The sequence below is a fragment of the Podarcis gaigeae genome, assembly GCF_964106915.1.
Source record: "Podarcis gaigeae genome assembly, chromosome: 7".
NCBI classification, from domain to species: domain Eukaryota; kingdom Metazoa; phylum Chordata; class Lepidosauria; order Squamata; family Lacertidae; genus Podarcis; species Podarcis gaigeae.
Genome location: NC_139683.1, coordinates 83950199 through 83966014, shown reverse-complemented (window position 1 = coordinate 83966014; position 15816 = coordinate 83950199). Strand labels below are relative to the sequence as shown.

Sequence of the window (15816 nt, the reverse complement as noted above, 5' to 3'; positions counted from 1 at the left end):
ATTCTACTCATGTAAAAACATGCCGATTCCTGGACCGTCCACGAGCCGGATTGAGAAGGTGATTGGGGCGCATCCAGCCCCCGGACCTTAGTTTGCCTAAAGGTAAAGATAAAGGGACCCTTGACCATTAGATCCAGTCGTGGCCGACTCTGGGGTCGTGGCACTCATCTCGCTTTACTGGGCGAGGGAGCCGGCGTACAGCTTCCGGGTCATGTGGCCAGCATGACTAAGCCGCTTCTGTCGAACCAGAGCAGTGCACGGAATCGCCATTTACCTTCCCGCTGGAGTGGTACCTATTTATCTACTTGCACTTTGATGTGCTTTCAAACTGCTAGGTGGGCAGGAGCAGGGACCAAGCAACGGGAGCTCACCCTGTCACGGGGATTCGAACCGCCGACCTTCCGTTCGGCAAGTCCTAGGCTCTGTGGTTTAACCCACAGCGCCACCCACATCTTAGTTTGCCTACCCATGGGCCAACTCATACTCCAGCCCTATCATCATCATCATCATCCTGTGTGCATGTGAAGTCTGAGTATTTATTTATTTATACATTAGATCTCAGGGCAGTCCACAAGATAAAAACACAAATAAATAGTTAAAGCAAAACCAGCAAAACAATAGGAATACAAGTAAAAGATATAGGTTCTCTGGTTCTCTGTCTTGGACGGACTTATTCAAATTCACTCCAGTAAACTAATTCATTATTCCTGTACCATTTTTCTGTTTAATGCAAATTCCCTAAGTTTACAGATTTTAAAAGAAACACACAATCTTAATAAACACCACATAACAAAGATTCACATCAGCTTGAAGAGCTGGGAGGCTTTAGAAAACCTAGGGAAAATGTGCCGTGGTCTTTAGGGAAGAAGGAACTGACGTAAGCCAGAGACCAGAGCAAAAGGGGGAAGTTGTGAGAGTTGATTCCCAGAGGTTGAATCCATGCCATGGGGAGAGCTGTTGGATTATTGCTTTTTTTACTGTGTTTGCCGAAGATCAGCGGCAAATTTATCCAACTTCCTGCTACGTGTTTCAGCTGGTTTTCATGTGAATGTGCAGGAGAACTAGTAACACAATGTCACTACGCAATGAGAGGTTCTAGGGACAACAAACAGCGTTTGAGTGAGAGAGAAGTGGGAGGTTTATAGCGTCTCTACAATATTTATTTCGTTTGAAAAAAGACAAGCAAAACATAGGGGAGGAAAACACGATCCTTTCAGAGCGTAGCTGCAAAACCCTGCGTCAGATTCCAAGAGAGCAATTTGTATAGGTGTCCTAGTTTCCAGTTACAAACACTCAGCTGTCCCCTTCAAATTTAAAGCTGCAGATTTTGACTCCCAACAGCTTCTGTGACTCTTCCATGAGCAGCTAGTGATGACCTGTAGATGCTGCCTTGTCAACACAATAATATCTTCAGTTGTTTCCAGAAACCACAACTTGGGAGTGCCTGTCGTATCTCAAAAAGGGAGCTGTTCCCAGAAACATGGGCAGAAAGCTCTGCCTGTGGTTGCAGCAGAGTGGCTTTCTGATATTTTAGGAATTTGAAGGACAGACTCTGCCACAGAACACAACAATCTACTGGGTATGTAAGAGCGGAGGCCTTTCTCAAGTATCTGACATTTTGACATACTCTGGAGGGTATATCTTTGAACTCAAGGTCACATCTGTAATATTGTGTTAGCCAAAAAAAAAAAAAAGCCCTATCAAATCAGATAAAAACACATTCAAGGATGCACAACAATTGACATTCCTCCCCATTATTTGGTATCCTTTTATACAAAATATTAATAGTTATGGACAAGGAAGGCAACCACAACATACACATGGACAGTTATGGGGAAGTGCATTTAAGACGACAATTTATGGGTCTATTTTTCAATTGGTTTTAACACAGCACTTAACATACGGGAAGAACTGCAAGAATGTTTACTGCAGCAACTGTTCCTTTATTATTGTTATTTTATGTTAAGCTCTTTGGACTGTTTTTCATGTTTTGCTAAAAACAATAAAATGCTTTTGTTAAAGGATGTTACATTTCAATCTTCTACTTAATAGTACCTACCTTGCCTTAATATTATTGAAGGTAGAGGACCGACCTTGAATGTTAGCTGTGCTGGATAGGTCAGAGCACTAAACATGATGGGACATAAATAAAAGAGAGAAACAGAAAAGGAGAAACAGAACCCGTGTAGAAAGGAAAATAAAGGGGGACACACACATACCTGTATATTTTACAAGGTTGTTATTGTACTTCACCAGATCTTAACCTACTACAGTGGTACCTTGGGTTACATACGCTTCAGGTTACAGACACTTCAGGTTACAGACTCCGCTAACCCAGAAATAGTAGCTCAGGTTAAGAACTTTGCTTCAGGATGAGAACAGAAATCATGCTTCGGCGGCGCGGCGGCAGCAGGAGGCCCCATTAGCTAAAGTGGTGCTTCAGGTTAAGAACAGTTTCAGGTTAAGAACGGACCTCCAGAACAAATTAAGGTACCACTGTACAGTATTTGTGAGACTGGATTCCAAACTTCCTTGAATTTGTCCATGGCAAGTCTGTGTTTATATGCAAGTTGATCATATGTTGCGAGTGTGTACAAGTCTTCAATCCAATCGTAGAAGGGAGCCACATTTTTATTTTTCCAATTCATCACTGTCAGTCTTTTCGCTGTGGTAAGGGCACAGAGAGTCCGCTCATATTGTCCTTTTATAAGGTTCCATGTGCTGGGTTATATTCAAAAGGATATTTTGCTCTGTAAATGTAAGGTTCTTCCATACAGTTCTGTTCTGTTGAGGTCCCCTCCTATTACATACTGCGATCAGTGTACACGGAGCTTTATGGAGCAGCATAAGAAAGCAAGCATATAAGAGGTCCCTACTTTGATCCACAAGGGACGTGGTGGCGCTGTGGGTTAAACCACAGAGCCTAGGACTTGCCGATCAGAAGGTCGGCGGTTCGAATCCCTGTGACAGGGTGAGCTCCCGTTGCTCAGTCCCTGCTCCTGCCAACCTAGAAGTTCAAAAGCACGTCAAAGTGCAAGTAGATCAATAGGTACCGCTCCAGCGGAAAGGTAAACAGTGTTTCTGTGCGCTATTCTGGTTCGCCAGAAGCAACTTAGTCATGCTGACCACATGACCCAGAAGCTGTATGCTGGCTCCCTCAGCCAATAAAGCGAGATGAGCACCGCAACCCCAGAGTCGGTCACGACTGGACCTAATGGTCAGGGGTCCCTTTACCTTTTCTTTGATCCACATTTCAGCAGTGGAAGACTTAACAATGGAGGCAGGGAGAGGTGAAGGGAGTTGCATGATCTGGAGGCCACCGAAAAGGGAATGAAAAAGTGGGTTTTGAAGTGCCCTAAGTAGGAAGGGAGAACGCTGGCACTACCATTTGGGGGATGAATTTTAGGCATAAAGGAGCAGCAAGGAAGAATGGACAGAAAGGGTAGAGATGGCGCATCCAACATCATGGGCAGCACAGGAATGAAGGGCAGGAAGACAGGGTGGACTTGGTCCCAAAGAGCTTTGAAAGTGTCGTATGTGGGAGGGGAAACTAGTGCAAATGTCTGAGGAGGAATGGCACACTTGGCCAGTCACACAGGAACAGTGTTTTTGGACAGCTGTAATGTTTGAAATTTATAGCTAACTTTATGGGACTGGACGATTCTTCGCCCTATACTTTTCCAAGGGCACATATAATGAGAACGTAATGCTTACTCAAGTAAATTGTTGTCGTTCATCAAGGCAGTGGTATTCCATGGTGTGGGTTTCAAGCAATTTTATTCTGCCGTACTCATTAATATGTCTCCGATATGGACTAATTAAAGTATAGGGAAGTCTTGCAAAACAGATGGGAGTGTGTGAACCAGCACTGCCTCCCCCAAATCCCCTGTGCCATTTAAACATGCAGATCTATAAATTACAAGGCATGCAACTGCCATTTCACCCGGTGGTAGGGCTGCAGTTCTAGGCACAATAATTTGCTAGGAAGTGGGGGTTTTCTTCTTCTTCTTTTTGCTCCTGTTGTCTCAGTTTCGGCATATGCTTGTGAGAACAAAAAGCACCAGTGCACACATTTTCTGCATTTCCCCCCTTAATGTATTTGGCACAATGAATACGCCATGCACTTATTTGCTGAATCAGCAGCCTTTCCTGACTAGGTCTGTGCTCTCTTAGGGTGAAAATTGTGAGTCACTGTTTTGGCTTTGAACAATGCATTCCTGGTCAGAGAAATTCTCAATTAATTGAATTTGTCCCCCACCCTTTCTCTAAGAAGCTCATGGTAGGATATGTGGAGAGTCCCTCATTTTATAGCCCTATGTAGAATGCTGTACTGAGAGACACTGACAGAGGTCCGTTGCTTAGCTGCAGAATCCAGCAGCTATCAAAACTCAAGAGGCAGAAGCTATAGAGTCTCCAGCTAAGGAGCGAGACCAGATTCAGGGCTCTGAAACTGCTGCTGGAGATCAGAAGACATTGTGCCTGAGGCTGATGAGACAGGAACTCAGGAGAACCTCCAATATCACCAGGTCCTGGAGAGTCAGAGCCACGACTCTCATAGGCACCATCCCCTGAGCCTGAGGAACCAAACGCCACTCACATTACCTCAATAGCCCAGTGGCAAACTCCTCACAATAAACCCGAGTGTGCAAAAGTACTTTCACACTCCCAGGTTGATATGGGTACTTATATTAAATCGAAGTCAGCCAACAGCAATGGTCTCTGAAATATACTCAGAGTCGCAAAGTGATTTCATGCTCTTTATTCAGCTCATAGTGGTGAGGAGGAATGAATGCAAGTCCCCTCAAAGTATCTGCTTTATATACATTATTTACACAATGGGCTGCACATGATTGGCTAATTCCGGAATTCAACTGTAAGCCAATCAGGTTGTGGATTCACTTCTCTCTGGAGCATGATTGGGTGGTTCCTGCCAACCAATCATACTGCTGCATTGTTCTAAGACCAATCAGACTGCTGCATTCTGAATCCTATTGTTCTAGGACCAATCAGACTGCTGCCTTTTGGATCCTATTGTTCTAGGACCAATCAGACTGCTGCAGTTTGGATCCTATTCAACTCAGTACATAACAGTCTCTATTAGGCTTTCAGGCTCTAAATGATGTGGCCCACTGGACCAAACACAACCCAGCACCAGCTATGCCTTGTGGTGCGCCAAGTCTTGTTTTTTCAGGAAGGAAAACCAGAAGGTTTATCAAAACCCTGTTAACCTCAGTTGCCATACATAGCTAGCGTGCTGCTTTTCACCCAGTGGGTCATAACGTGCGTAGGCTTAATTTACATGATCACCTGAAAACAAAATAAAAAGTAGCCGTGAGGGCAAAATATTATGGCTCTGACCCAACTGCATGCATGCCTTCTCCAAAACACAGTAATAGTGCTGATCAGCTGTTCATGAAGGAGCAAGGAGAACTAAACAGCACCTCTCCTTCCCTTCCCAAGTGTTATTGGTCTTTAAACAGGAGTCTTTGTACACAGCCCAACTGCTGGATTGAGGACGGCACTTGCTTGCACACAATGTGCTTTGTCATACAACTAAGCATACATTCAGAGATCTGGGAGCATGCTTTATTTAGTACTTCTATACTACACCTCTCATGAAATATCCTGATGCTGTACTGTAACATAAAAACCATGAAAAACCCATTAAAAGCAGGATAAAACGATCATTAAAATGACTAGCAAACCAAGAAAGTTTTAAACAACTGCCTAGGCCTGTCGGCATGAAAATGTCTTCAAGAGATGCATGAAAATCAGAAGTGAGGATGTTTGTTGGAAGAGTGTTCCACAATATGGGATCAGAATCACTAAATAGCTGAGGTCACAATATGAAGGACAACAAACAGCGTTGTCGGTGATCTCAGGCTGGAATGCAAGGGCTCAGGTGGTCCTTAAAGTGCCCTAGGCCCATGTTCAGGCCTTTGTATAACAACGCAAGAGCCTTGAACTTGTCCCAGCAGATTGTTGGAGAAAGCCCCAAATTCACACGAACCTGGGGGCGGGGAACTGTGGAGGTCACATCTTGGGAAAATATCGTTCTCCCTGATATAATAGGCAAGTTTCGGAGCGGGGTAAATTGGACTTGCAACAATACAAAAACATTTGCAGATCTGATAAATTCAGAGGAGTTACTGGCAAAGCTTTATTGCAAAGAAATCTGAGCACACATAGGTTGCTAGTTATTGACCAAGGTGGCAGAAATAGAGACATTCTCCCTCTCTCCCATATATATTTATATATGAAGTAACAAAGGAACAAAAGCTAGCAAAGATAACAGAAACAACTCCCAAGTTTTTCGTAGCAAAAGGGGGGGGGCAGGAAGTATTGTAAAACAGTAAACACCTGGCATTTGTAAACTACGCCAATTATTATAAAATATTGATTTACCTTCAGGAAAATAAAGTACTTCTGAATATTGATGTTATTTGTTTGATATATATGGCAGGCCCAGAGACTCTGCATTGGTAAAATGTAAGATTTATATCTTGTGCCATTGTCCAGAGCTGCTTTAGCATTGTTATTGCAAGCTCAGCGTTTCTTAGGTTTCAGAAGGTACAGGGCTGATAATTAATCACAAACGCTGGTTTGTTCTTTTACATTGTATAAGAAAAACAAGACTAAGCGCTACGCCTGTTGCAATAAAAAAAAGAAAGAAGAAATATGTTGCCGTTAGATCATCATGATTAAAACAACTCTGGGCAGCTGAGAAGTTGCAGCTTTACTGAACAACTGAGGTCGTTTTCATGCATTATGCATTCTAGATGTACACCTAATATTTTAAAGCGTAGCCCCCAAAAAATATAAAGTGCAAATGTGACAAAGAAGTGGTTGTAAATGCATGCATTGTAGGGTCATACTCGGAGAGCTGTGAGCAGCGAAGTTTTTAATGTGTTGGGGTCCACGAGCCCACAGCAAATGTTTGAGATTTTACTGTGTTTTCATATTTTGCTAAAAGCTGCCCAGATTGGCTGGGACAACCCAGTCACAGAATCAAAGAATTCTAGAGTTGGAAGGGATCCTGTGGATCATCTAGTCCAGGGGTAGTCAACCTTTTTATACCTACCACCCATAAATGCATCTTTCTTGATGGTAAAATTTCCTTACCGCCCACCAGTGATCAATGGAAGGAGGATTCAGCTTGTGCTGTAGAAACCCCTACCGCCCACCAAGAATCCTGAAACGTCCAATTGTGGGCTGTAGGGACCAGGCCAGGGGTAGGCAACCTAAGGCCCGTGGGACGGATGCAGCCCAATCACCTTTTCAATCCGGCCCGCGGACGGTCCGAGAATCAGTGTGTCTTTACATGAGTAGAATGTGTCCTTTTATTTAAAATCCATCTCTGGGTTATTTGTGGGGCATAGGAATTTGTTCATTTCCCTCCCCCAAAATATAGTCTGGCCCACCAAATGGTCTGAAGGACGGTGGACCGGCCCATGGCTGAAAAAGGTCGCTGACCCCTGGACCAGGCTGAGAACCCCTGATGTAGTCCAACCCCTCCCAATGCAGGAATACAGTGGTACCTCGCAAGACGAATGCCTCGCAAGACGAAAAACGCGCAAGACGAAAGGGTTTTTCGTTTTTTGAGTTGCTTCGCAAGACGAATTTCCCTATGGGCTTGCTTCGCAAGACGAAAACGTCTTGCGAGTTTGTTTCCTTTTTTCTTAAAACCGCTTGAAGAGGTGCAGTTGCGACTGACCGTGCTTCGCAAGACGAAAAACCGCGCAAGACGAAAAGACTCGCGGAACGAATTAATTTCGTCTTGCGAGGCACCACTGTATGTAACTGCCCTGGGAAGGGAACTGAATTTGCAACCTTGGCATTTCAGCACCATGCTCTAGCCAACTGAGCTATCCAGGCCAGATAATGATGATATTATTATTACAGTGGTACCTTGGCTTAAGTACTTAATTCGTTCCGGAGGTCCGTTCTTAACCTGAAACTGTTCTTAACCTGAAGCACCACTTCAGCTAATGGGACCTCCCGCTGCTGCCGACCCGCCGGAGCACGATTTCTATTCTTATCCTGAAGCAAAGTTCTTAACCTGAAGCTCTATTTCCGGGTTAGCGGACTGTGTAACCTGAAGCGTATGTAACCCGACGTACCACTGTATTATTATTATTATTAGCACATTTGAAACACATTATTTCTCTCAAAGACCTCTGGGCACCAGAGCTTACCCATCACAGAGCTCTAATTCCTAGTAACCTTGAAACTAAAGTGGATCTATTGAAACATTTGTCATCCTTTGATGAAGTGGAGAGAGAGAAATGGGGATAGCTGCTCCTCTGGAGCAAATCACCCCCTTCTTTTATTATAAAATGTGTGACCAGCCACCCCATGTGCAGCCCTATTAAAAATATTTTTATAAGGCAGAGTATAAATATATATATACATATAATATTTATCAATTATAAATATATAATCCCGAGAATCAGTTGGACACTTAATTTATGATGGACGTATATATTTTTATTTCTGACTTTTTGAAACCGCTTAATTGCCGCGGGGGGGGGGGGGAAGACAACCACCTCTAGGCGGTATATAAAAAATGAAGCGTGTGTTTCTGCGGGGAGGGGGGAATAAGAACACGAGGAGCACACGAAAATGGCTTCTCTGGCTCACAGCAAGGGAAAAATCAGATTAGCATCTCGTCTGGCCAATGGCGGCGGCCGCGGTGTCCAGCAGGAGGCGGGGCAATATATTAACCCGCCCCTCACTATGAAAAGCCTGGCAGCCTTTCTCAACCTGCGGTGCCTCAGACGTTGTTGAACTACAACTCCCATCACCCCTAGCTAGCAAGGCCAGAGCTTGGGGGATGATGGGAGTTGTAGTCCAACAATGTCGGTACCCACAGGTTGAGAACGGCGGCTTGCGCATGCGCCCCCTTTCTCGCGCTCTCGTGGGGGCGGAGCCTAAGCCGGAGATGCTGCTGAATCCTCTCGCTGGGAGGAGGAGAGAAGAGAGAAGCAGCCGGAAGCGGAAGTGGCCGCGACGGCTTCCATGGCGGCTCCCTTGGCAACGGGCGCCGCCAGGGAGCTTTGAGGAGGAGGAGGAAGGGGAGGGTCTTCCATCGCCGGAGCGCCGACGGCCAGGCCCGAAGGGATGGCGGAGAAGTTCGACTCCCTGGAGGAGCACCTGGAGAAGTTCGTGGAGAACATCCGGCAGCTGGGCATCATCGTCAGCGACTTCCAGCCCAGCAGCCAGGCGGGCCTCAACCAGAAGCTGTGAGTGCCCCCCCCTTCTCAGCCCCTTCCTCTCTCTGCGCCCCCAGAGCTACCTGCTCCGAAGGCTCTGGGCTGGCAAGAGCAGTATTGTGGGGAGCGGCTGATTCCTTGTGCGCCATTATACCCTAGTGGGTTAATCGACTGTCGCTTTATTTGATATTAAGTTGTCGATTTTAATAATAATAATAATAATAATAATAATAATAATAATAAATAATAAATAATAAATAATAAATAATAATTAATTTATTATCTGTACCCCGCCCATCTGGCTGGGTTTCCCCAGCCACTCTGGGCGGTTTCCACAAAGACCAAAAATACACAAAGATGTCACACATTAAAAACTTCCCTGAACAGGGCTGCCTTCAGATGTCTTCTGAATGTCAGGTAGTTATTTATTGCTTTGACATCTGATGGGAGGGTGTTCCACAGGGCAGGCGCCACTACCCTCTGCCTGGTTCCCTTTAGTTTTGCTTCTCGCAATGAGGGAACTGGCAGAAGGCCCTCGGAGCTGGACCTCAGCGTCCGGGCAGAATGATGGGGGTGGAGACGCTCCTTCAGGTATACTGGGCTGAGGCCGTTTAGGGCTTTAAAGGTCAACACCAACACTTTGAATTGTGATCGGAAACATACTGGTTGATTTTAAGTCATTTTCATGTATTGATTGTGGTTTGCTCGTGTCAGGTTGCCAAAAGATGTGTGATCTTTTATATATTTCCCCTCTACACTTTGCCCTGCATGCGGTCATATAGAAAACGTAATCTGGTTAAGATTGCCTGTTTGTGGGATGCTCTTTCCCCAGGGAGGCTCACCAGGTGCCATTATTGTGCATCTTCAGGTCCCAGGTGAAAACTTACCTCTTAACCCAAGCCTTTGGCTTCTTAATTATGTATTTTTATTATTACGTTTATATCCCACTTTTCCTCCCAGTAAAGGAGCTCAGGGTGTCCTGCACAGTTCGCCTCCCTCCCCATTTATTCTCTCAACAACCCTGTGAGGTAGTCTAGGCTGAGAGACTGTGACTGGCCCAATCCCCCCCAAGTGGTGATTCGAACCCTAGTCTCCTGAGTCCTAGTTTAACACTCAGACGACTACATCACATTGCCACTGTGGCCTTTTAGAAGTGGGTGGAATGTTTTTCAATGTATTCCCCCACTCCATTGGTCTTAATGTATCTATTGGGTTTTGTCTGTTTGTAAGTCACTTTGGGTGGCCTTGGGCAAGATAATACAACATCTTTCTGTTTGTGTATAATCTTTTTTACATTGGTTTGGAGACAGTGTGCATGGGTATGTATCCCTGGATTTTGCTCTTACAGGAAGTAGCGATGCCCACTATCGTGGATGGCGTGGTTTCAAAAGAGGATTAGACAGAATCATGCAGGAGAAAGAAATGTTCAGTTTCCACTGTTGGAGACTGTACGCCCTGAATACCAGTTCTTGGGAGGTACAAATGTGAAATTACACACATAATCTGCTTGTCAGCTTCCAGTAGGTATCTTGTTGGCCATAATGAGAGTTGGATGCTGGACTACATGGGCAATTGGCCTGATCCTGAAGGCTCTTCCTGCATTCTTACTCCTGAAATTGTCTTTGATTAGACAGCTGGTAATCAGAAGTCTATAAACATGGAGGTTCCATTGCTGGTCATTGCTAATAGATGAAAGGTCCGTATGTGTATTGTTTTGAAAAGCCACCTCCTCTATGGATTTAGAGAAGGAAGGGATTGAGATCTGCCAGTATTTGGTTTTCTAGTGGTTCTTTTTATTTTTGAGAATGCCCTTTTAGTGTCTTTTAAAAATTACTTATAGGAATACAGACTAGTGCAAATTGTTGTGACTTAGTAGTTCTGGGAATGAATAAACCTATGTTTCCTTCTCCTAGGAATTTTATGGTTACAGGCTTGCAAGATGTTGACAAGTGCCGGCAGCAGCTTCATGATATTAGTGTGCCTTTGGAAGTCTTTGAGTAAGTGTTTAACTTCACGTGGTTACAGGCAATACTTATCTCCAAAGCCTATTGGTAACCGTCCTGGGAAAAGCATCTCGGTCTTCTTCATCTTAATGATTTTGATGAGCAGGGCTGGAAAGCAAACTTCTGTGCTCTGTAGGGCATAGAAGTATTACTAAAGAGTACTAAACTCTTCTGGTCTTTAAGAAGCATCTTGCAGAATATCACTTCACACCTTTTCTCAGTTTTTCTCCCCTCAGGTATATTTCTGGGAATAGTTTGGCTTTCAGCATCTGTTTAAAAAGGCAGTTCTTGTATGTTGATGCTAACTGAGCTAGGTGAACTTGTCGTAGTGCTTCTTAAAGTAGTCTGTATATTCAGTATTGATGTAAAAATGTTAGCAACATGTTCTTAGTTGCATATCTAATACATAATCTAGTGTGTCTTGTTTTAGAAAGTGTTGTGAGTAGATGATTTATATGTCTGTTTTACACTGTATGGAAACCTATCTATCAAACCTGACATACAATTTATTTCCTCAGATATATAGATCAAGGCCGTAATCCCCAACTTTATACTAAAGAGTGTTTGGAAAGGGCTCTTGCTAAAAATGAACAGGTGAAGGGCAAAATTGACACCATGAAGGTAAGATAAAGCTGTTTCTCAAATAACATGTATTCACTAATAGATAAATAGTCTCATTAAGATGAAACACAAAATATATAGCAAAGGTATCGGACTTGATAGGCTTTGCCTATATATTGGCAATTTTCACTGATTATATCTGAAGGATCAAATTCTGTAACAAGAATTCAAAGTGTATTTAGAAATTAAGAATGGTCTGCAAATTGCAACTGATTGATAGTACCTAGAGTTTTCACAATCTGAGAGTGTTTCTAGATCCAGTTTTGTCATTTGAGGTTAACTGGTCCAGGCTTGGACCATCTGAAGTAACTGCAGCAGCTCTGACCTTTGCTGGAGAAGGATCCTCTCTGCCACTCCTACCTATACTCCGGTAATTTGCTGGATCGCATTGATATAATGCAAGGTTACCTTTTGAAAACGATACAGAGCTGCAGTTCAAAGTATAGCTCCCAGCCAATAACTGGGGCCAGTCAGTTGGGCAGTTTGTTCTCCCCCAGGTAGCCCTGAGATCTGAAGGAAGGCATGTGATGACTTTAGAAATAGGATCACCTTAGCTGTAGCATATTGCTTATGAAGTGTAGTTATCCGCCACTAGGAAGGCTCCCTTGAGCCTACATTGTCTTTTCATTACTAGGCAATTTAAAAAATATGCTAAGTCTTTAATCTTTGGTTCATTATTTTAATCTTGCTGTTTAACTTGATTTTTATTTCATAAGCCACTCTGGTGGGGTGTGTGACAATGCAGTGTAGTATATCATTCTGAATAAGCTTTCCAAAGACTTAAGTTAAAATATTAATTTGGCTCTAGATGAAATGAAACGTGTGACTTGTTTTTATTGTATTTATTTCTTAAATTGGTATGGTGCCCTACATTTGTATATCTCAGGGCAGTTCACAACATAAAAATACAAGATAAAAACACAAAATTCCTAATCAAAACAAGAACAAAACTAAAACGATAGGCCCCCTCCCCACCTCCTCCCCAAAGAAGTTTAAAAGGGTATCAGATGTTAATCAGCCAAATGGCTTGTTGAAGAGGAACATTTTCACCTGGCTCCTAGAGGTGTATAATGTAGGCAACAGCCTTCCATTTGCCTTAGGGATCTTTGGACATTTCTCTTCAAGAAGGCGCTCCCTGGGCTACAGTGGCAAACTGCTTTGGAAACTGAATGGAGCTCTCAAAGGACTTTGTTAACCTCCTTGGGTGCAAGCTGAAACCTTCTGTTTACAAGAAATTAAAGCACCACTGTGTGGGTGCAGAGTGGGCTTCATGTACATTCACCAGGTGTGTAGAGTGCATTTGTGCCTGAGATACGATAAAGTAGGTCAGTAGTATCTTGATCAAGTCTTTACTTACTTCCTGTCAAATAAAACTGCTAGCACATGGTGGTCTTGGTTGTTGGACAAGTACTGCTGCTAATACTGTCTCCCTCCTACGCTCAGTGCTAATAAAAGGCGAAAGTTTCCCTGCTTGACACTTTTTCTTTTTCTTCTTAGAAATTCAAAAGCCTATTGATTCAAGAGCTGACTAAAGTCTTCCCAGAGGACATGGCCAAGTACAAAGCTATTCGGGGTGAAGATTCATCTCCTTAATTACATTCTGTATTGTATTGTGTTCTTCTCCAGACACCGCTGATAGGTTATTGTGGCAATATTTGACATAACCAGAGGACTGAAAGTGCTGTATCCACAGAAGCATTGATTAAATGTTTTGTTTCTTGGAAAAGATGCAAGCTGATTCTCCCGTACAACATCTGAAGTCATTCAGGTTTCTAAGGACTTCAGTAAGAAGCCAACAACTGTGAAACAGTCTTTAAGAGGACTTCCGGCTCATATGTGAACTGAAGCCTATCAACATTGCTTTTTGTAAGATCCCATTTTGAATTACTTAGTGTATATCTTTCTTATATAAAGTAAAGTGGGGTCAGGCAGCTATATGTGTGCTGTTGAAGTTCTGCCACCTACCAAGTGGAGAAGCAGAATAGTTGCTGTAATCTTTCTTCCTGGGTAATTAATAGGTTTGTCCATACTTTTTCATTATACCTTGGTCTGCAGGAAGAGTAGAATGATTCTATGATGCTATATGAAAGAATAAACAAGAACATTTGCAATATGGTGCATGTGCAGTTTATATATTCTTTAAAACCTGCTCGGTTTTGTATGGTTAATGCAAAAACCAAACTTCTGATATTGAATTAGGTTGCAGTCTTGCTGGATTAAATTTGTATAGTAAAATTGTTTATGGTCCCCCACCTCCAAACTTCCATATGGTCTCTTGGGCTTTTTGCACGGTAGATGAGAAATGTCAATCTACATTTTAATCATCAAAGGTATTTTCATGCTTTACCTTGTGGGCGGCATCAAATTCGTATCCATCTGCTGCTGTCAGGCATCAGTCAGTGTAATGGAGGAGGTAGTTTGTGGGGGTTGGTGGAGGGATACACCCTTACTAAGATATGGCAGCTATAAACTAGCTCTTACTTGTATGTTCATTACTCTGCAAATGTAGCAGTCAGTGCTGATTTGCATAGCTATCAAATGTACTGTATATGAAAAGGTCTAATCCCTTTTCGAATGAATGTGGGGGAGGGATAGATGCTTGACAATCTATGCATTGGATAAAGTGCCTGGTTTTGGTGGAGGTGGTTTATACCATTCATACAAACAATTTTTTACTAGTTCATATGTCCAGTTGTTCAAGGCCTCAGAGAGAAAGGTGGAGCTTCACCGCATGATCACCTATAGGCAATCCTCACACAATGTTGGTAACCAGGCAAGCACTCTTAAATAGTGGAAATAAGCTCTTCATCTATATGATTCATCAGTTATAATAGAGGGTCTGAAGCAAAGTGCAGGTATGATTAACTTGGAAGTATTGAGTTGCTGTTTGTCATATTGCTCTGTGAAAATAGTTCTGAGGCTGTTCAAATTATCTGCATTTGTACCCATGTCCTGTATTATGTGGGGCAGACACTACACAGCTCCTCATTACTTCCATCCCATACAGATTCTAGTCTTTTCTCTCACACCCTGATACAATTCTTAGTAATTTCTATCTGTTCCTCTTCCATTTTCTCACCCTACCCTCACCAGAAATTGTAGATCTTTTATCTCTTTCCCCTGCCCCCCGCCCTACCCAAACTGTGTGTTAAAATGTGGGGATGAGCTTGTTGTGAAACAGCAGAGTGCCATTTTCCTGAACAAGTTAACATCAACAATTTCAATAACCACTGTAATTGTCAGTGTGTTCAGGACTAGTGCCAGCTTGGGAATGGCAGAACTTGGCATGTTGCCATGACGGGCCCCTGTCTGGTACTAATGTCCATCAGAGCCCCCATCCAGGGCACTGCTACAGCCGCCTCAATTCACACACGCCCCTTCCTCACAGACGTGCTTATTGGCAGTGGTGCTTATTATGGGAGCCAGTGAGCACTGGCTGGGTTCCCTTATGTGATGGGCAGCTGCCATGTTACGTTTCCTGAGATGTGATGTCTAATATGATGCCAGCCTTCCACGAAAGAGAGCAACGTCAGTGCTCGACTCCCATAAAAGATTTATCTCTGACAAATGCAGAAAGGAAATTATATTCAAAGCGTGTTATGCTATGTTAATGTAAAATTTTAATTTGAAGGGGGGAAATACGCCCTCATTAACAACCACTGCAAGAGGTTATTGAAATCCACATGAGGGCTAGTGAACCTCTGGGGTGCAGAGGAGCAGAGAAGATTTCCTGACACAATTTTTTAGGTCTCTTCAGCACTGGCTGAAGAGACCTGTTCATTCACCCAGTCCCCCCCTCCCCTTAAAACAACAACAACTCACTTTTCACAGCTCAGGCCTCTCAGTTTTAAACTGTGTTTTAACTTTTCATTTTTAAAAATGTGTTAATCCAGTGGTGTTTGTTTTACAGAGAACTCTTGTTTATGGGATGACTAGATAAATGCCCCAGATAAATTGATATGTAGGGAGCTTTTCCATGA

At 43.3% G+C, this 15816-nt stretch overlaps 1 protein-coding gene and 1 long non-coding RNA gene across 2 annotated transcripts in view; one reads left to right on the top strand and one right to left on the bottom strand.

Moving 5' to 3' along the window:
• Window positions 1-15816, bottom strand: part of LOC310848924 — an 87767-nt gene that overhangs the window by 28524 nt on the left and 43427 nt on the right. Inside the window, exon 2 of the long non-coding RNA XR_014566696.1 lies at window positions 8013-8059. This is a non-coding gene — a long non-coding RNA (uncharacterized lncRNA). The remainder of the gene's footprint in view (window positions 1-8012; window positions 8060-15816) is intronic.
• Window positions 8938-13949, top strand: MED10 (mediator complex subunit 10). The gene is made up of 4 exons (XM_083748500.1): window positions 8938-9242; window positions 11126-11209; window positions 11734-11836; window positions 13334-13949. The coding sequence occupies exons 1-4, from the start codon at window positions 9121-9123 to the stop codon at window positions 13427-13429; spliced, it is 405 nt and encodes a 134-aa protein (XP_083604626.1). The 5' UTR covers window positions 8938-9120; the 3' UTR covers window positions 13430-13949.

Excerpts from the sequence above, each read along its gene's own strand:
- MED10 (XM_083748500.1), top strand. The coding sequence starts at position 9,121 with ATGGCGGAGAAGTTCGACTCCCTGGAGGAGCACCTGGAGAAGTTCGTG. Across the intron at positions 11,210-11,733 it reads GTGCCTTTGGAAGTCTTTGA|ATATATAGATCAAGGCCGTA; the intron begins GTAAGTGTTTAA and ends TTATTTCCTCAG. Across the intron at positions 11,837-13,333 it reads GCAAAATTGACACCATGAAG|AAATTCAAAAGCCTATTGAT; the intron begins GTAAGATAAAGC and ends TTTTCTTCTTAG.